General features: G+C 38.4%; 2 protein-coding genes across 2 annotated transcripts; both read left to right on the top strand.

The window, feature by feature from the left end:
- The first annotated feature begins 183 nt into the window (after positions 1 to 183).
- Positions 184 to 11,943, top strand: Col4a1 (Collagen type IV alpha 1). The gene is made up of 26 exons (XM_035883745.2): positions 184 to 611; positions 755 to 797; positions 3,332 to 3,788; positions 3,882 to 4,195; positions 4,278 to 4,412; positions 4,508 to 4,615; positions 4,707 to 4,928; positions 5,030 to 5,221; positions 5,313 to 5,429; positions 5,507 to 5,671; positions 5,772 to 6,074; positions 6,152 to 6,535; positions 6,628 to 6,834; positions 6,926 to 7,094; positions 7,170 to 7,297; positions 7,379 to 7,817; positions 7,912 to 8,261; positions 8,362 to 8,628; positions 8,730 to 8,901; positions 8,967 to 9,212; positions 9,304 to 9,669; positions 9,795 to 10,010; positions 10,091 to 10,462; positions 10,584 to 10,755; positions 11,063 to 11,177; positions 11,266 to 11,943. Exons 1-26 carry the CDS (start codon positions 592 to 594, stop codon positions 11,521 to 11,523), a joined length of 5,937 nt encoding a protein of 1,978 aa, XP_035739638.2. The 5' UTR covers positions 184 to 591; the 3' UTR covers positions 11,524 to 11,943.
- A 1,491-nt stretch (positions 11,944 to 13,434) lies between these two features.
- Tat (Tyrosine aminotransferase) lies at positions 13,435 to 18,444 on the top strand. Its single transcript, XM_035883758.2, has 11 exons — positions 13,435 to 13,795; positions 14,332 to 14,436; positions 14,504 to 14,571; positions 15,228 to 15,386; positions 15,824 to 16,015; positions 16,454 to 16,536; positions 16,644 to 16,713; positions 17,133 to 17,261; positions 17,388 to 17,471; positions 17,857 to 17,955; positions 18,050 to 18,444. Exons 1-11 carry the CDS (start codon positions 13,654 to 13,656, stop codon positions 18,191 to 18,193), a joined length of 1,275 nt encoding a protein of 424 aa, XP_035739651.2. The 5' UTR covers positions 13,435 to 13,653; the 3' UTR covers positions 18,194 to 18,444.
- Positions 18,445 to 21,089: the final 2,645 nt, after the last annotated feature.

Raw genomic sequence — 21,089 nt, 5'->3', positions numbered from 1 at the left:
AACAGTCGTCGAACGACGCGCGACCTGCTCGGAGCTGGCCGTGTAGCCGCTCGCGAGCGAGTGGAGAAGAGGAGTGCTCCAAAGCGGAGAACAGAGGGCCAAGAAGAAGGAGCGGCAGGCAGCCCCGCTGATGCACGACTCTCTTACTCTTCTCCTCTCCTCTCTTCTTCCTTCTCCCTCCCACGAGTGGTTAGACTCACAAGAGAGATAAACACATGAGAAGGGAGCAAAGGCGGGGAGACGTGGTCCACCACCAGAAGAAGAAAGAGGAGAAGGAAGAGGACAACGACGAGGACGACAATCTTTCTTTCGCGCTCTTTCTTTCCGCCGTACGCGCACGCGGATCCTTTCGGCGGAGGAATTCTAGCTTGCGTGGCTCGCCACTCTGCCTCCACCTTCTTTCCCTCCACCCGACTTCATTCAGAGCCCTCCCTGGATGGGACGGTCCACAGAGAGCGTCCACTCGGTGCCGGGTTACGCGAGATATTTTGTGAGACTGAGATCCGTTCCAAGAGTCGCTAACGTTTGACCTGTGTCTGTTCGTCTGACTTCTCGACTCCCTAGCTCCGCTACAGGAATAGGGAGCTCGACATGACCCGGTTGGGATTGCGGTGAGTTTACCACTTTCTTCTTTCTCGTGCTTTTATTCTCCCCCAAATGCTCCCACCCAGCTTCTCTTCGCCCTTTAACATGCCGCAGGGGGTAGCTTATATAACGTATCCTTCCCTCTTATCCTTTCTTCTTCTTTTTACAGACTCGTCGCATCCCTAGTCTGCTTGACCGGGATCGTCAGCGAGGTACGTAGAAGATGTATATATTTTTATATACAAAAAATACGCACGTACACACTCAGATACACTGGACTACCTAATATCCTATTGTGATTATCAAAGTACGTAACGCGAATGCATTATAAATATCCTTTACCGTAAGGTGCAGCAGAACCACATTAGATCGCTATTTCGGGCCCAATTTCGTTCTTTCATTCATCGACTTGGAGGAACACCTAACGAGAGCGCGCCTACACCGACCGTTCTCTCGTGCACCCCGTCGGCCGCACGTGCACGCACGTGCGAGTTACGTTTACACGCTCTTCTCAATGCGAATCGTTGATTTAACTTTCGATTTAACTTTAGATCTAATCCTTTGATGTTCCGACATTTATTCGATATAAAGTAGCATTTATTAAATGGGTACCTTTACAGGGAAATTTTCTCATTGAATTCGAAAGGTATTCGTAACGTCGGTACTGGTGCCAGCTGCAAAAAGCTGCAAAATCAGAAATGGGGCAGTCGTACGATGCGAACCAGTCCGCCCACGGGACGCCGTAACCGCGCTCTCCATAATTTTATTACATTAGTATGTACACCGACACGCGAGACCGCTTACTCACTACTGAAAATAGTTCGGAAATGCTTCTCGTTTGGTTTCGCTCTCCGTTCGATGAAATCGAATTTTGCCGTCGTGCTACATAAAGATTGAGATTAACTACTTTCTAAGAACAACAAGAAACCTCTTGGAGATTTCGAATATAGCAATGAGGCTAGTAGTATGCGATCGCTCGGTAGAGAAATGATCGTGTTCGAGATTGAATTATCAGCATGGATAATAACTAACGTCAGAATTTTTCAATGGTTTATATCGGAAATAATGATACTAATATATATTTTACAATAAATTTGGATTGCTCCTTCAAAAAAATACTACTACCGATTTATTATTACGATATAAAATATTGTAAATTCTCACCAAGTAATCAAATGGATATGTTACAAAAATTCTTTAACGATGTCGACATAATTTCCAAGTCAATTTATCTCCTAATTTGATATATTAGCAAAAGCAACGTATTCCCAAGGAATCTCTTTTTTTCTTTCTCTCTCTCTCTCTCTCTCTCTCTCTCTCTCTCTCTCTTTCTCCCTCCCTCTCTCTCTCTCTCTCTCTCTCTTTCTTTCTGGTAAGATTGATAAATCTATAAAGACTCAAAGAATAGTCGATTCGGTTGACTTTACATCACGTTCGGTGGGGTGCGTGTTTAAGGGCTCGATAAATATGTCGTAACACGGTAACGAACCGACTGGAGGATACCGGTTTTTCGCTGCACCGGTTTGCAGGCCGAGAGTGGCTCGTCTGGCAATCTCGAGGCGTGATTGCCTGGCGGTGCGCGCGAACGATTTATAAGAAAAAATGCCGAGTTAAGGAGTCAGCATGCGTGGTCCTCGTCCCACGTAAGTATATACGCATGTACATGCACACCGATACAACGTCAATGTTGTTCCGAAGCGTCGAGTTAACGGTTGAATCGCGATACCGCGCTGCAGTGGAAGATGGTGAGGGATGTGTGGGGTGGGGCAAGGGGAAGAGTAAGGAAAACGAAAAAAGAAACAAAGACGAAGAAGAAGAAGAAGAAGAAGAAGAAGGTCGAGGATACGAGAGGGGGCGGGTAAGGGATCGGTAGGCGCGATAGACGCGTGTCTCTGGTTGGCTTTGCATTACGTAATCGCGGTTTCACGAAAGCTACCGAGATAGGCGATAAAAAGGACAATTCTTGAACCGTCACGAAAAGATATCTTTTATCTAGAAATAAGAAAATTAGGTTAAATGCGTTTAACGAAATTGTTCGGACCGCGCGTGGATCGCGCAATTTTGATCAAAACGATCGTAAACGTAGTTGTTCTCTTTTTTACTCTGACGCAATTCGACCGATTTTCAGACACCAATCCATAAAAATATCCACTTTTCGATTTTTATTCTTATTATTATTGGTACAAGAATATAACTTGACGCTGATCTTCACTGTTATTATATTTGTAATTCAAGGAAGTATCCTTGAATGTAGAAGTATTTACCAGTTATGTGAATTAATAATAAAAACAACAGATTTCCTGTAAATCATATATAATCCATTATATCTTATTGCATATTTTTACCCTATTTTAAAGAATAAATATAAGAATGATAGTATTTTAATTTCAAAATTCGTTAATGAACAATGATCTCTCAGTGATCATAATTCGTTTCGAGGTCCGAAGAGCATGCGAGCTTCAACGGTGATTTGTCGTTAGTGAGCGATAACGAGGCAATTATCTCTTTGCGCTTCCCGTCGGCGGGTGTCACTGCGAGATTTAAAAGAGAGAGAGAAGGAGAGAGAGAGAGAGAGAGAGAGAGAGAGAAACAAAAAGGAATACGAGACAATAAACTTTCCTGGAGAATGATGACTAAATTTGACTCGTTAACTTTCTTTTCGGTATACCTTAAAGTCGTCAACAATAACGTGGATATGAATCTTTTGCTCGTGCAAAGGCTTAAATTATTATTTTTACAATGTTAGGAATATAATTACACATGGGTAAGGAATTCGCAAACGGTCGTTCCTTTGGACGCATCGCGAGGAGATATACGAGTCGATGTACGAAGCGATGGGGGACCAAATGGTACCGATGACGAATATCGACACCCTCAAACATGGAAATATTCAGAAAGAAAATTCGATAATCAAAATAGACCTGTGAACGGTGAAGGAAATTCGAGCAACGACTTCGTTGAATATGATTATGGAAATAACGATCCTAAGAATCGACAAGAATATCATTCTGAAGGATCGAGAGATGGCGGATCTTATGGATCGGGACATCGAGATTATTCGAACAATTATCCATATAATCAAGAGACAGCTGGACAATACGATGGATATATCAATGGTCAAAAGTCATCTGGATCAGAAAATAACGATGATCGATATCGTTTTCCTCCCAGACCAAGAGAACACAATCAAACAGGATATGGAGGTAAAATACGATAGAGGTTCTTTATGAGAAAAATTAGTAACTATAGGTATATTTATGCAATCATATAGTAAACGATCGTTATAAATATTGTAGGAGGCTACGAAGGTAATCGCGGCTTTCCTTATTATTATGGTCAAGGCCAAGTTCCAAGAACTGACAACGATAGAGGACCTTATGATGTTAATCGAGCTGTTATCGATCCTTACGGTTCGCACACTTCTTATGATCAGGAATCTAGTTACAATATTGATTACAATAGAGGACAAGGTGGATACGGAACCGCTGGACAATCGGAAAATTATCCAAGCAGTTATTCGGCTATCCCTGTACCTGGTGCAACTCGATCTCGTAATTGCACTGGATCGGCAAATTGCATACCAAAATGCTTTGCCGAGAAAGGTTCACGCGTGAGTTGAATTTTAAAGGATTAACGATTATAGACCATTTTAGAGTCTATGTAAGAATAATAATATTTTCTTGATCGTCCAGGGTCCACCTGGTATGGTTGGGCCACAAGGACCAAAAGGACAGCAGGGATTTCCTGGATCCGAAGGTCTGTTAGGTCCGAAAGGAGAAAAAGGTGATCCTGGACCCCAAGGACCACGCGGGCCAAAAGGAGAAAGAGTAATTATCATTTTTAAATATTTTACATCAGCGCATCATTAAGTATAAGTAATATAGTTTCCGTTACCATTTATATATAATCTCACTTTTTAAAGGGTAAAATGGGTATGCCTGGTTTTCCTGGAATAAACGGTATTCCTGGAGTTCAAGGACCACCTGGCTTTCCTGGACTTCCTGGTAGAGATGGTTGTAATGGAACAGACGTATGTACATACGGAATTTCGCATTATCGCTCATTTCCTCATTTCTCGATAGAATTCATTTGCATAGTTATACTATTTGAAACATTGGTAGGGTGCTCCGGGTAAAGACGGTCAACCCGGTGAAATAGGACCCCGAGGTTTTCGTGGTCCTAGAGGTCCTAAAGGAGAAAAGGGTCAACCAGCTTTTGCAGGGAATTTTCCAGTTGGTCAAAAAGGAGAACCTGGAATAGACGGCGTACGAGGTCCACCAGGATCTCCTGGATCGCAAGGACAGCGAGGTTATCCCGGCCCGAAAGGAGAACGGGGATCACAGGTAAGTGATCCTTTCATTTTATCCTTATGTATGTACATGCATTAAAAGTTTTATAATGTACGGAGAAGTATGTCTGTGTATGTGTGTGTATTTGATTATAGGGTGCACCTGGTATCCCAGGGCCGAAAGGAGAGAAAGGTAATATGGGTCTTGGATTTGAAGGATTAAAAGGAGATAAAGGACAGAAAGGTGAACAAGGTCCTCCTGGTACATCGGGACCTCTAGTGCCATTGTTCGGAGGAGGCTCGGAAATGGCTGGACCACCTGGTGAACCAGGAGAAAAAGGAGATAGAGTAATTGAGTCTTATATTTTAATTATTTTCGTCAACAATTAATTTTATACAACACATAAATCTATATTATATGCGAATTTATATGATTTAGGGCGACATGGGATTGGATGGTCAAAAAGGAGAGCCAGGAATGATCGGAGATCATGGTCTTCCTGGTGCATTGGGTATGAAGGGAGAAAAAGGTCTTCCTGGAGCGCCAGGTATTCGTGTAAGTTTTTCTATCGTTATTTGCAAAAATCTCCTATTTTGTTTTCTAAATAAACTTACCAAATACGATATTTGTAGGGTAGGGATGGTTTCTCCGGACCTCCCGGTCCACCTGGTCGTAAAGGTGATCGAGGTTATGACGGATTGGATGGTCTTCCTGGTCGACCAGGACAAAAAGGAGAACCCGGTCATGATGGACTTATGGGAGTTCCAGGATTGCGAGGACCACCTGGTCCACCAGGTGTAAGTTATCTTTCTAAACACTTTTAAAATATTATTATATCGTATGACGTATCGTACACTGACGTCGACCTTGGCTTAAGAAAGATATTATAATTATTAGGGTGGCAAGGGAAGGCCGGGGCCACCAGGTCCTAAAGGTCCACGAGGTTTTCCTGGCCCAATCGGTCCTCGGGGTTCCGATGGATTTCCAGGCGACCCAGGTCCAAAAGGTCCTATCGGCTTGCAAGGTGGGCCTGGTTTACAAGGAATTCCAGGTCCGGAAGGTTTGTCGGGAGAGAAAGGGGCAAAAGGAGAGCCAGGACTTACTGGGTTTCCTGGTGGGGCTGGTCCTCGTGGTTTCGACGGTCCTCCGGGACCAGTAGGTCCGCGAGGTTTGCCGGGAGAAAAGGGATTATCGATTATGGTAAGCATTAATTTTTTTCGTATACGTTTATAAACACCTTATACGAAAAAGAACGATTATTTTTATCATCGATTTAGGGTCCGAAAGGAATGGATGGTATACCTGGTCAAGATGGAGAAAAAGGACAAAAAGGAGAACGTGGTTATATTGGAGTACGAGGTCGACCAGGAGATTCCTTGGATGGTATTCCAGGTTCACCTGGAGCGCCTGGATTACCTGGAGAACCTGGAACAGCAGGAAGAGATGGTACACCTGGTTTCCCCGGGACACCCGGTGAGAAAGGAGATGTCGGAGGTCGTTGTCAAGATTGTATACCAGGATCGCGAGGTGCAAAAGGAGATCGCGGTTTCGATGGTAGTCCTGGCCTGCCAGGTCCACGTGGACCACCTGGGGAACGCGGATTTCCCGGAGAACCAGGTATGGATGGACTACCAGGATCTATGGGACCATCAGGACCACCGGTAAATCTTTTAAAAAATTGTCTTTAAAAAATGTGAACAATACGTAAATTTTATGGCAGTAGAGGCGACATGATTCACTTTTGTTTAAATAGGGAAGAGATGGCACTCCAGGATCTCCTGGACCCCAAGGATCTCCCGGAGCACCCGGCATAGTTACGAAAGATATGTTGAAATTGGAAAAAGGCGAAAAAGGATTGCGAGGAGAACCAGGACGGCATGGCCCGCCAGGACTAGAAGGACCACCAGGAGAAAAGGGTAGACCCGGATTGGAGGGCTTCCCAGGATTGAAAGGACAGCCGGTATCGTTGAGCTTATTTATTTATTTTTAATCATTTATAAAATATAACTTAAAATTTTATCATGTTAATGTATACAATGATATTATTTTAGGGAGATCGTGGATTTCCAGGACAAGATGGTACGCCTGGTAGATCAGGAACACCTGGACGTAAGGGTGAAAAAGGAATTAGCTTGAAGGGAGAGCCTGGAGAAGCAGGAAGACCGGGACCTCCTGGAGCAAAAGGTGAACCTGGATTTTATGGTGAAAAGGGTGAACCTGGTAAGTATAATATTTTCGTAACAAGAAATATAAAGAGGATTTTTAATAGAAACTTTTCTATTAACAATAATGTAGGTATGTGTCGACCTTTGAATTGGATGGAAAGCTTGAAAGGCAATAGAGGTCCTACGGGTGATAAAGGTGAACCAGGACCTCCCGGAGAAGATGGGTTACCAGGTGATAAAGGTTTACAAGGACTTCAGGTTAGTAAATGGAATATAATTTTTATATAATTATCAATTGTTTATAAATACATATTTAACCTTCGCTTGTGTAAAAATTAGGGTCCTCCAGGAAATGTTGGTCCAATTGGTGCAACTGGTCCTGTAGGGCCACGAGGTTTACCAGGTCCTCGAGGAGAAAAAGGTAACACAGGACCAATGGGTTTTCCGGGTGAACCTGGTCGTGAGGGACTTCGAGGATATGCAGGTATACCCGGTGGAAAAGGTGATAAAGGAGAACCAGGAATAACTGTGAAGGGTAGTCCTTGTTTACCCGGATTACCGGGATCGAAAGGAGAAAAAGGTCTTCCTGGTCCACCAGGAAAAGAAGGTCAAGTTGGATCGCCAGGGTTAACAGGATTTACTGGTGAAAAAGGAGACGTCGGCATTCCAGGTAATAATGGATTACCAGGTATACCAGGAGAGAAAGGAGATACCGGTCCAATTGGACCACCAGGACCTCCTGGGGTCGCTGGAACACCCGGAGCTGATGGCAGTAAAGGTAAAATGTTGCTATTGGTATAAAAAAAAGAAAGAAAAGAAATATTCCGTTTTTACTGATTTTATTGAATCAAGATGTTACGTTGTACTCGTAGGTGAACCCGGATTACCAGGAGAACCAGGTAGACCAGGTCTTCCAGGATTCCCTGGTACGAAAGGGGATCGTGGAGTTCCTGGTATTGATGGACCAAAAGGATATCCTGGACGACGCGGATTGCCTGGTACACTTGGTAGACCTGGCAGCGAAGGTTTACCTGGTTTGAAAGGAGAAAGAGGCGAGAAAGGATCATCAGGTTTCCCTGGCTTACCCGGTATGGAAGGAAAGCCTGGTCGACCCGGTTTATCAGGACCAAAAGGAGATCTTGGTCCAGAAGGTCTTCCTGGTGTGCCAGGTTTACCCGGATATGACGGACCAAAAGGTGATACAGGGCCACCAGGATTACCCGTACGTTTTCCCCAAATATTTTTTCTAAAATATTTTATTTATAATAATTTGTTAAATACACATTGTAAGATTTGTAATTATATTTTTTTATGTTATAAAGGGCCGAAAAGGAGAACCAGGACAAGTATCGGAAAAAGGACAAAAGGGTGAACCAGGAATGCCTGGCATTCGTGGACCTCCTGGACCACCAGGAAGAGATGGATACGATGGACTTAAAGGAGAACCTGGAAGACCAGGTGTAGGACGTGATGGCTTGCCTGGTTTAAAAGGAGAAGCGGGACCACCAGGACGCGATGGTTTACCAGGATTGCAAGGTCCGAAAGGTGACACAGGCGTACGAGGATTCGTTGGCTTGAAAGGGGATGTGGTAAATATTTCTTATTTATATGTAATAATATATATTTAAATCTATAATAATATAGATTTCCACTTGTTTTGTTTTACTTGATTTCATTATCGTTCTCTTAGGGTTTACCGGGAGAACCAGGAGAACCAGGTACGCCTGGAATCGATGGTTTACCAGGTGAAATTGGAGAAGTCGGACCTCCTGGAGCACCTGGTTTCCCTGGAGCCGAAGGAAAAATGGGAGCACCAGGACGATCTGGACTCGATGGTGTTAAAGGCGATCGCGGTTTTCCCGGTAAATGGAATATATTCTTTCGTAATTCTCTCTTAAATCTAACGAACGAACGATATTATTCTAAGGTCCTGTTGGCGTTTCTGGTATTCCTGGTGCACCTGGTGAGAAAGGAGATAAGGGACCACCAGGACTAACGATTACAGTAAAGGGAGAAAAGGGCGAGCCTGGTCATCCTGGTTTAACTGGATTACCTGGAAGTAAAGGAGATCGTGGTTTAGAAGGTTTAGCCGGATACGATGGAGAGAAAGGAGATAGAGGTCTACCTGGTCCGGTTGGAAATCCTGGACCGCCCGGTTCAATGGGCCTTAAGGGTAAAATCATATTTGTTTTATTCATCATGCGATTAAGACGGTATGTATCGTACGGGATGACTATACTCTATAAATAATATTTTGTTGATAGGTGATCAAGGTCCTACTGGTATTCCTGGTCTTCCTGGAATAACAATAAAGGGCGAGAAAGGTTTACCAGGTTTAATGGGTAAGCACGGACGAGACGGGTTCCCAGGTCTTCCAGGAGAGAAAGGAGAACGAGGACTTCCTGGATTGCCTGGACCAAAAGGAGATATTGGCCCCTACGGTCCTATCGGACCTCAAGGTGAAAAGGGTGATGCAGGTCCTATCGGTCTTACGGGTCCACCTGGACGCGATGGAGCGCAAGGTTTGGAAGGAGTACCAGGTTTGCCGGGTGAAAGAGGTCCAAAAGGAGACAGAGGACAACCAGGACTTTTCGGCGCACCAGGACAGAAAGGAGAGCCTGGGCTACCAGGTATAGCTTTTGCCAATACATTTTGTGAATGTTTCTTTCTATTTCATAAAATTCGATGTAATTACATTAATGAATACTTATTGACAATGGAAAACTTTTATATATGCATTTATTTGTGCATATAGGCCACAGTGGCTTGGATGGCGTTCCTGGAGAAAAAGGTGATAGAGGCTGGGACGGAGTGAACGGACTTCCCGGAGAACTCGGTGAAAAGGGAGATCGAGGATATCCTGGTTCAATAGGTTTAATGGGTGCCGTTGGTTATATTGGTGCTAAGGGTGATAAGGGTGATGATTGTACTCCACCGCCCATAGGACCAAAGGGTGATCGCGGTTATCCAGGTACGGATAACCTTTCAGTCTATTATGTAATCTATAATTATAATCTATTATGTTAATCATTTCTTTTTAAATTATTTTAGGTCCTGCCGGATTACCTGGACAACCAGGCGAGAAAGGACTCTCAGGACCGCCGGGTTTCCCAGGAGTAAATGGTATAAAAGGAGCTCAAGGATTCATGGGATCACCTGGTCCGATTGGATTGACAGGTCCTGCTGGTCCTCCTGGTGCACCTGGTCTGCCAGGTCTCGAAGGTCCTATGGGAGCTCCTGGACCAGTTGGAGAGCCAGGACAACCGTGCGAAACCACACCCGATTATCTTACCGGTATTTTACTAGTCCGACATAGTCAAAGTCAATACGTACCGACCTGCGAACCAGGTCACATCAAATTATGGGAAGGTTATAGTTTATTATTCACGGATGGCGACGAGAGAGCTCATTCTCAGGATCTAGGTAAGAGAATTGTATCAATTCATAAACTATTACTGCGCCATGCATGATCAAGATAATTAGAATAGTTTGATTATTAATTAACTAACACTAACCTGTCCAATAAATCCTTCTCGATAAACAGGTTATGCTGGTTCGTGCGTAAGAAAATTCTCAACGATGCCCTTCCTAGTTTGCGACGTCAACAGTGTTTGTCATTACGCTAGTCGGAATGATCGTTCTTATTGGCTATCAACTAATAGTCCAATTCCTATGATGCCAGCCGAGGAATCTGCGATAGAAGAATACATCTCAAGGTATTCTCTTGAAATGTTTTATCTTGAGAACATTTTCTTCCGTTGGGAAATATATTTGTATCGAAATTTGCATCGAGTAAACATCATCGATAAATGTATCCTTATTAATAAACATGACTGATCGCGGTATACACATGAGGTTATGAAAATGAAGTGTCGCTATTCATAATTAATAAGCGACTCTCCGCTATAGGCATACCTCGTGTTACATATTACATACGTTACATATTATGCGTGATCACGAGTTGAATGTTTAGATAGGAATATATAAAAATGTTTAAAAAATAAAACAATAACTGATTTGCAGGTGTGTGGTATGCGAAGTTCCAGCTAATATTCTGGCAGTACACAGTCAGTCTCTAAGCATTCCGGAATGTCCAAATGGATGGACCGGACTTTGGATCGGATATAGTTTTTTGATGGTATATCTCAGATTGATTGTCCCAAATTTGTCTAACTCTCATAACGAGAGAAATGTTTACTCAGGCACTTTTCCCTTTTTCCTTTTAGCACACTGGCGCAGGTGCTCAGGGTGGCGGACAATCATTGTCCAGCTCTGGTTCGTGCTTGGAAGATTTCCGGGCAACTCCTTTCATTGAATGCAATGGCGCGAAAGGTCACTGCCATTATTATTCGAACGAGTTTAGTTTTTGGATGGCCACCATAGAAGATAGCCAACAATTTCAAGTGCCTAGAAAACAGACCTTAAAGGCAGGAAACCTTAGGTCGGGAATAAGTCGCTGCCAAGTTTGTATAAAGAATACGTAAATTTTCCCGTACTTTGTATTTTCTCTATCTTTATTTTATTATCGCGACAACGATAACAACGATCGTAACGAGGAAGAAACAACAACGACAGTGAAACGAAGAAGTAAGAAAGCATACATACGAATTGGTTGTAGGAAGAGACGATAGAAAATTGAGAAGTCGAATCAAATCAAACGCAACGATTCCTCATTTTTTATTCAATTTTTGTCTTCTTCTTTTTCCTCTCTCATTCTCCAACTTCCATCCATGTTTCCTTCCTCCTCTACTTTTTTGCTTTTTCTTCTTTCACATTTCGATGGTCACCTTTCGATACTAACGTTTCTTCTTCGATCTATTCAGAATTTTTCTCCGTACGTATTTTTATATGACTATTCAAGCAAGTGCCTTAGCGTACTATCACACTTAGCATGTAAAATAATATATATTTATATCTCGCTAAAAAAGAAAAAAAAAACAAAAAAAAAAAACAACAAAAAAAAAAGCAAAAAACGTATGAACATTTAAGATTATCGTAATACCACGGACACTGCCCATATCCAATATGGCACATTTTACATATTGTATATTAATATAAAAGATCTTAGCCTCGTAATTGTGTGAAGCCAAATATTTAAATAAATAGGTATTTTGCTACGTAGATAATAAAATTACATTTTCAAATTTATCTAAATCCATCTGTCAACAGGATGCACTACATCTGCATACATAAATATGTACATATGTATGTCGTATCTATACGTATTACGGTCGAACCGTATGCGCACGAACCTTGCCTTTTTTATCTCGTTTTTAACATCAACTAACTATTATTTTTAATGACGCATTCAACGAAAAATAAAGCATTCTGTAAATGTCGATGCCTTTTTCATCCTTATTATAACGCCATTGTTTGTACCGGCATTGTGTTTCTTGACTATCGAATTTTTTTTTCATTTTTACTACAACATTCTCATCTTGTGTATCGATATTGTCATTTTCTTTATCCCGTTAAACAAATTTATTACAGGTAAGTAGGATGGAATGTTTCTTTATAAGACCAATCATGATATGATATTGGTCACTAGCGGTGGCACTGACATTCCTGTACGAGTATAGGAAAATTTGAGAAGGAAGCAAGGAACAACATTTAGATATTTCCTTAAGCGTACTTTGGTTGATCTAAAACTCGTTCGATGTAAAATGTTTCGCCGTAGTTTCTCGATTAGAATGCAAATGCGATCTACATTGAATAAGCATAAATGAAAATTTGTATACGAATCGTATTTTCTCATGTTATTGCGAACGTTCATGTTGATCTTTCCAAATTAGCATATCTATTTTATTTTCACGACGAACGGCACACCTCTCATCGCGGCTGGATTGTCAATAAAGTTGCGATTTTATTTTTTATTATAAAAACAAGCAAGAATGCAGGATTCTAAAAAAAAGGCCTTACTAGTACACTCCTTGTGGATGGATCGAACAATTTATAAAATTCGATGACGTTTAAATACTTGATCATCGTCAAAGCTTATTCATGAAAACCGGAATCGCCACATTCCTTATAAACTTTCCTTAAAACGTACACCACTCTATATTATTGTTTCTACGAATCATTATTTATCGATTAGTAGTACAAAATGAGAAGAAGGAAGAATAGTCTGATTTTTTAGATAATGTCGTTTCGAAAATTTGTAAGGTTTGCTTACTCGAAAGATAAGAAAAATCAAAACGGAATAAAATAAAAATTAAAAGAAATAATGAAGGATAGAACGTGTGATGAAAAACAGTTCTATTAGAGCAGCGAATTGGTTCGAGGTTGTTAATCTACGTAAACAGGGAATCTGTATTTAATTAATTATAAAAGTAGGTGTGGAACCGAACTAACCAATCTGACCGGTTTGTTTATTTTCCAACCTCCTTGGAACATTTCGATTGTTAGTCGCATGCGTTGATCTTCACTCAGTGATCGAAGAACTGTTGAACATTGAGATCATCCAATTCGTTCGAAAATTTTTCTTTTATTTTTTTCTTGGATTGCAACAACTTGTTGTTGAAATTAATCGCTTTTCGCTTAAACCTTTTTTCACTTTTTTAAAATAAATAAATTCTATTCAAATAAAAATAAATAAGGTACGGCGATCGAACGAAATGTCTGGTTTAAATTCGCGGGAACGTTGGGAAGTTCGAGCGTCCCATATTGCCAAGCAAACACACAATCCTATAAGATCTATCGTGGATAACATCGTTGTCGAACCAAATCCTAACAAGAGAATGATCGCTTTGTCGATCGGTGAGTTTTATCTCGGAGTTTATTTAATTATGGGATATGATTTTTCGGAGGAAATATGTGAAAAATATTTAAAAAGTTATTGTTTTTGGTCAAAAAAATAATACGTTGAAAAAATATTTATTTTATGAAATTTGATATTTTATGAAGCAGGTGTAAACGATACATCGTGATGGTATTATCTGTTATGATCGTTTTGTGATCAATCGATCTGTCAGTTTCAGACCAATGCTTTTGAAACAAATTCACATATAAAAAAGAAATAACTGTAAATATATTTAAAATATTGATAACCAGATTAATTATTACAAATGAAAAATGATTTTTAGTATAAATTTTAAATATATACGTTGAACCATTTAGACAATAGAATAGAATATAGACCCATGCGCGTCGATTTAGACTTTTATAGGAAATCTGAAAGGATTTTAGAACAAGTACTTTATTGGTCAATTCAATAGTTTTGAAGACGATCATCTGCAATATTTTCAATTATGTCAGGAAAAATAAAGAAAATAAATTACGTTTGATGTCTGAAGGTGATCCAACGACGTTTGGAAACTTGAAACCAGCAAAGGAAGTAATCGAAGCTGTTCAAGAAAGTATTGCTTCTCAAATGTACAACGGTTATGCACCAAGTACAGGTAAAATATGGATAAATGCAGACGTATTTCCAAGAATAAGTTTTATTTACTTTTTTCTTTTATGTAGGTTATGAAAAAGCAAGAGAAGCCGTAGCCAAGTACAGTTCTTCCGATTTTGTTAAGGTAGAAGCCAAGGTATGTTCAAGTTAAAAGAACGAGCGTGAGAGAGTACGATCGATACGATGTCGTTAAGTTTGTTTCTTTTCTATATACATTTTTTTTTGTTTGTTTTTCTACCATCGATGATATTATTTCTTGTTTGATGTTTCGATATCGAGTATCTTCATGAATATTAATAAATATCATTCCCTCGAAGCGCATTAATTTTTTTTAAGAGAAACTCATCGATATTTACCGTCTGTTTATTAATCATGCTAATTTGGAATTTTTTTGCGACACACTTCACAAAAACGATTATGTTTCATTATGACTCAAGCGTCTTGTAATTTAATTGTGCTCGGATTTTCACTCATGATACGTGTATGATGTAGATGCATATGATCGATGATCTTTGTGATGTTAAAGAAAATAAGAAAGAGAGAACGAGAGAGGGAGAGAGAGAGAGAGAGAGAGATTCGTTATTAAAAATATTAGAAATATTAAATTAATAATCTTATCCTCTTAAATCATATTTCGTCATTGCTACATTCTTCTAATCTTCTTTGATAGTAGATATGCATATATGCAATAATGAATATAGATCATTATGAATTGGCTTCTAAGATGAATTTAAATTGAAAGTAAATTCTTTAATATTTCCACCCTACTTACATATATCCGCTTTTCTTTAGGATGTGATCCTGTGCAGTGGTTGCTCTTGCGCTCTCGATCTCTGCATCACTGCACTAGCACGAGAAGGACAGAACATTCTAATTCCACGTCCCGGTTTTTCTATTTATCGAACGTTAGCGGAAGGTCTGGGAATTGTGGTGAAGACTTACAATCTTTGCGTGAGTTTCTACATCGTATTAAATTGAGAATTTCAAGGGAAGAGATTATGAGATTCTATAACTTATAATAATTTATCATACATGTTAGATATACGTGATACACACGTATTTATAATAGAATTTTTTCCTACAATTTGAAATAATTCATTGTCTCATTGTGATTATATTTGCAAGATATCTATTACGGGTGAAAAAAAAAGAAAGGATATCGAAAGAAAGTATTTCGGTGACTTAAAAAAGAAAAAAGAAATCATAAATATTGCAGGTATTACAACAATAGCTAGCGGGTATTATTTGCCCTGATTTTCGTATATTCTCGGCAATCACTTCCCGTTTTCCTCTCCCTTAGTGACGGGAATGAATAGCGAACTGCGTCGAATGGTAATCGAAAGGGTCCTTCTCGTCGAATTCTATTAATATTAATCGTTTGCTTTCAGCCGGAACGCAGTTGGGAAATCGATCTCGATGACCTGGAGACGAAGATCGACGAATCTACAGCAGCGATAGTTATAAACAATCCCTCGAATCCATGCGGTTCTGTGTTCAGCCGCAACCATATTCTCGATATTCTGAATATTGCTGCACGTTACTACGTGCCTATTATCGCAGACGAAATTTACGAACATATGGTGAACGTTTTTTGAACTTTATTACATGCGGTTTTTAAATGTTTGGATCGTATTTCATCCATTTGTTTTATTATTTGAATATTGAAAAGATATTTAACACTAAATAATTTCAATGAATACGTTCAGATTATGAAGAAAAACCATCGTTGATTTTTATATCAATTCTTTGATAAATATTTTCTTTAATCTTCCTATCTATATACAGCTGGATACTGTAACGAGAACATAGGCGTGTCCTTGTCGTGTGGCGTTAGTCTCGATAATAATCATACCCTTTTGAAAAATATATCGTATGGAAGTAGTTCGCACGATATTCGATACCTAATGATAGAAAAACGGATGCGTTGAACATAAATATTCATTGATTCGTTCAACGTAAAAATTGCGTTTATACTTGAATTTTAATATAATTTTTCTTTTTTTTTTTTCATTTCCTAGGTTTTCCCTGGACGGACTTTTCATTCGTTAGCTTCTCTTTCGAGCGAAGTTCCTATTTTATTGTGTAGCGGTCTTGGGAAGAGGTGAGAGTCGAAGAAATTCTTAAGGGAAAATCGAACGTTCGATATATTGATCGATAATTCAATGAGTTATTCAATGATCTAACGAGTTATTCATCGACATTTTTCAGGTTTTTGGTACCAGGCTGGCGTATGGGATGGATTATCATTCACGACAAACAAAACGTTCTCGAGGGAGAGGTACGTAAAGATCGATCTTATAATAAGACCGGCAAGTTGAAATTAATTACCTACTTTTTGCGAAGCATTGTTTTCGAATCGAGGTCGCTCAAGGTACCGCGAATCTCAACTTAACTTGCTGTACGAAGCTCGAGAGTGGATCGGATTAAATTTCGTCGATAAAACTTTAAAGTTCGTCTCCTTCGAGTGTACCGACTGTCTTTCTAATTTCACTCAGTAATTTAACTTTAACAACTAATCTTTTTTCTAACGATAAAACGTGTATGCGTCTATCGTAATACATAAATCTTTTTCTTTCTTTCTTTTTTTTTGTTTGTTTTTTTTTTTTTTTTGGATTCTATTCTTAAAAAGAAAAAAATTGACTACTTTTTAAAGCAAGTACATAGATTTATGAAAAAATAGCAACGATTACGTTTCAGATTTGCAAGGGTTTGCAATGTTTGAGTCAGAGAATTATCGGTAGCAATACGCTTATACAGGGTGCCTTACCCGCCATATTGCGAAATACGCCCGAAAAGTTTTTCGACGACGTGATGCGTACCTTGCACGTGAGTGTTTTTATATTTTTCAACATTCTTTTTCCATATATTTTTCATCCTTATGTAATCGTGCAATTTTCATCAACGTTAACAAATCAAATGTATATTTCTAGCGAATTTATTTTCTTCTTACAGATTCATTCGAAACTGTGTTATAATTGTATAGCGAAGATACCTGGCTTGAAACCGATAATGCCAGACGGTGCGATGTATATGATGGTAAGCTATGATTATGCTCGAACATCTCTTCCCAAGGATGATATAATCTCGATCATCCACATTAATGTCCAACGATAATATGGTCAATCGAATTTGATGTCCAATATTTTATTCGCATAAATTTTTAGAAATATCTTTTATTACGATTTTATTTAAAACGTTGATTTAGTTCAACCAACAAATTCTATCAATTTAATATAGAGTTATTATTAAATAAAAGATATTTTGTCAATAAAAACTTTTCAATAGAGATAATAATTTGATTGGAAGTTGCGGAATATTTTCCAAACAATTTTTTTGTAATTCAATAAATTTTATTTGTTTAATTATCTCTATATAAATATAGTAAATAGAACGATCGATACATTGTCGAATTGATTTTTAGGTTTCTATAGACTTACCCTGCTTTCCTGAGTTTAATTCTGATCTTGAATTTGTACAACGTTTGCTTATGGAAGAGTCTGTTTTTTGTTTGCCAGGTCAGGTAAGTTCAAGAATAAGTTTCATCATTTTCATATTATTTTTTTTTAAGCAATTATTTTTTATAGTTTTATCTCAAGCAATTGTTTTTATTTTAGTGTTTCGATTATCCTTCTTACATGAGATTGGTAATTACCATACCCCAAGATATGCTCGAAGAAGCGTGTCAGAGAATTCAAGAGTTTTGTTATAGACATCATTACAAAACGGCAGAAATTAATAGAAAAAAATCATTTGATTGAAAATTTAAGTGAAGGTTTTCTACTGACGAATGGGGCCAAAGGAAATTGTGAGAACCTTTGATAGTTTATTCATAACGTTTACTCATGGAATATTGTACTTACGTATTATCCTTTTTCGTCCATCAAAATCAACCTTTGAAAATTGTACGAATAAGAAACGAAGGAGCCATCGTTTGTGTATATTTTAAGCATCGAAATACATTTATAATAATTTTTAATTTTAAACACATTTACCAAATAAAATTATTGATAATAATAATAATAAATGTTGAAAGTACAATAAGGCCGTAAGGCCAATATCTCGAAGGCATTTGTATTTTGCGTAAAACTCGAAGAATTCAAAGATCTCAGGAACGACAGGCACTTTGAAAAGCATTGGCACTTATTGTCAGAAGTAAAACAGAATTTCCGAGGCTTAAGGGAATAAATACTATAGTAGGAAACGTCTGAATCCGTAAGTAAAATCGATTGTAGTTTCGTATTCCTTTTTTGTATAAGAGCACGCTCGCTTCCAGAGAAATTCGCTTTTCGTGTCGTCGTGGTCGATCGATTGGACGTTGAATCTAATGAAGCGGCGAAGTCAATGCGAACGTGTGAGTACGACGTTTTTCAATTACGCTACGTCTCTACTACGTCCGCCGTTTAAATCGGTTCAATCGCTTTTCTTCAGCTCCTCTTCGTAATCGTCAAATTGTTGTTGATCTTTCGTGTATGATCGAGTCAAATGGAACTATCTTATTATCATCGATCATCTTAATATAGGCGTACGTATTTCTGAATATAATAAAGCAAAATAAAGAGTAATATAATTTTGATGAAATATGACGTTTATTAAATTGTATAAATGTAAATATTAACAAGAAATTTTGTTTCTGTTCAATCGTTTCTCAGAAAGGATGATATTTTAAAATATCATAAAAGGACGATAAATTATATTAGAAGTTGCGAAAAATACATTATAATTATTAGTTCGATTGATTTTAAGTCGATAATAGTCATGAAATAATATTAGAGTCTGAAATGTATAAATGTATAATAGAGAGACGAGTTAATAACAAATGTTTCGATGCGAAGACTGAAATTTGTACTAGTTCGTTTAAAATTATTCGCACGATTTAGCTGAGGCACACAAATTTATCGCTTGGATTCGTAGAACTCGATTACACCTTCGACGTCTTCGATCGTTTCTTCCGGCTTCATCTCGTTAGTACGACTCGATAGGCCATTCCACTTCTCTCGTTTCTTTTCCCTTCTTCATTTTCTTTCATTCTCCAACTTCTCGAGCGAAGAAACACGAATCCTTCGGTTTTACGTTGGCACTCTTTCCATCTCGAGCATGCAACAAATTTCTTTTCTTTCTTCTTTTTTTTTTTTTTTTTTTTTTTTTTTTTTTTTTTTTTTGTAAAAAACGAGTCTAAATGAATAGACAGTTTCAACCAAGATGCGCATTAATTTATTTAATTTTCTCCAAGATATTGTATATCATATTCATTCATTTTTATCAATACGTTTTATCGTTAAGATAAAATTCATTTATTATCATATTCTTATGTTTTCTTATTAATTCATAGATTTATTAACATTAGCAGTATTAGAGGGAAACATCGGTATGCATAGAACGTTCGCAAGGGTAACACTATTAGCTTGCTCGGAATCGAAAAGATAATTCGATATTAAACGTGCCTCTCTTGTGTTCCGCGGCCGTCATTCCTAATATCGTTACGTGACGCGTCGAATGATTTTGTCGCTGAATTTTTCCGACGAAACAGAAACTCGATCGATGGTAGTCCAATTTATTTCGTCTAGCGATTAAATTCGAAAGGCCGTTATAACTTTACTATTTCGAGTAAATCGAATCGAAGAAGATCGTAGTTTCTTCTGGCTCGTTGATCGGATCAAAAGAGATGTCAGATTTTTCATCGGGATCATCGAGTTGAATAAATTTTTACAATTAATATGGTTAATATATATTTTTTATTTTCATTAAATCGTCCTTTATTTTATGCAGAAATTAACGTTTATTATAAGTCGACCGTAAAACGTATGCATTTTGGATATTGAGTTTAGCAAAAGTTCTGTCTATTTTATTTAATGAGATTTGATTCTTACTAAAAAATTATTTTTAATTTTTCGATATATCCAACAAGCGTTATATCATATGAAATATTTTCTAGAACATAATTGACTCGTTAAATCCTTAAGCATAAGCGATTATATCTTGTGGATAAGCGAAGTAAGCGAGAAACTCGAAGCGAACGATGAAGTCAAGTTGGAGTGGATGAAATTGCAATATTCAGATATCGTTGGAGAGTAAGCTCACCTCTGAGGGAAAGATACGTATATTTCATCTTAGATGGTTCAAGTGGCCGACATTAGGCTACCACGACTCAATTTGAAAGAGCACAAGTGTGTTACTAAAGCTAGAATAAAGGCATCTGTTAATTTGTAACTTAAATTATATAAATAACTCTAACTCCATTATCGGGTTGAATGATAAATAATGTCAATCAAACAAAAAAGAAGTTTTAATCAGAAAAACGTTTTCTGCTCGTAAAGTTTCATAATTTTTAAAATATCCGTGCTCTAAAATCTTCCCTTGTGTAAGTAAACATTAAATGTCGGATAAGAAGAAACAATTAATTTTCTGCTGAAACGAAGTAGTAAAAAAAGATATATATATATATATATATTCTCAAATGTATGACTTTAAAATTACAATACATATATAATACAAAGGGTTAAAGGAAAGCATAAAGGCGAGCGTAACCTTTGACGTTGGAGTTGCGGATCGTGCTGCTAGAGACCGCTTGAGGAGCATGCGTGAGGTGCTCTAGAGATGGGTTTGGAGGTGGAAGTAGTGGGTTAAGTTGGTGGGGGAGTCGGCACGCCGAGTAGA

Source organism: Vespa mandarinia, chromosome 19 (assembly GCF_050613455.1).
Source record: "Vespa mandarinia isolate Hongniang chromosome 19, ASM5061345v1, whole genome shotgun sequence".
NCBI lineage: Eukaryota > Metazoa > Arthropoda > Insecta > Hymenoptera > Vespidae > Vespa > Vespa mandarinia.
This window is presented reverse-complemented; position numbering and strand designations above follow the sequence as displayed.

Coding starts and splice junctions, on each gene's coding strand:
- Col4a1 (XM_035883745.2), top strand. CDS start 592: ATGACCCGGTTGGGATTGCG. Junction 6,536..6,627: donor TGGGACCATCAGGACCACCG/GTAAATCTTTTA, acceptor TTGTTTAAATAG/GGAAGAGATGGCACTCCAGG. Junction 7,298..7,378: donor AAGGTTTACAAGGACTTCAG/GTTAGTAAATGG, acceptor TGTAAAAATTAG/GGTCCTCCAGGAAATGTTGG.
- Tat (XM_035883758.2), top strand. CDS start 13,654: ATGTCTGGTTTAAATTCGCGGGAACGTTGGGAAGTTCGAGCGTCCCAT. Junction 14,572..15,227: donor TTGTTAAGGTAGAAGCCAAG/GTATGTTCAAGT, acceptor GCTTTTCTTTAG/GATGTGATCCTGTGCAGTGG. Junction 17,262..17,387: donor ACGTGATGCGTACCTTGCAC/GTGAGTGTTTTT, acceptor TTCTTCTTACAG/ATTCATTCGAAACTGTGTTA.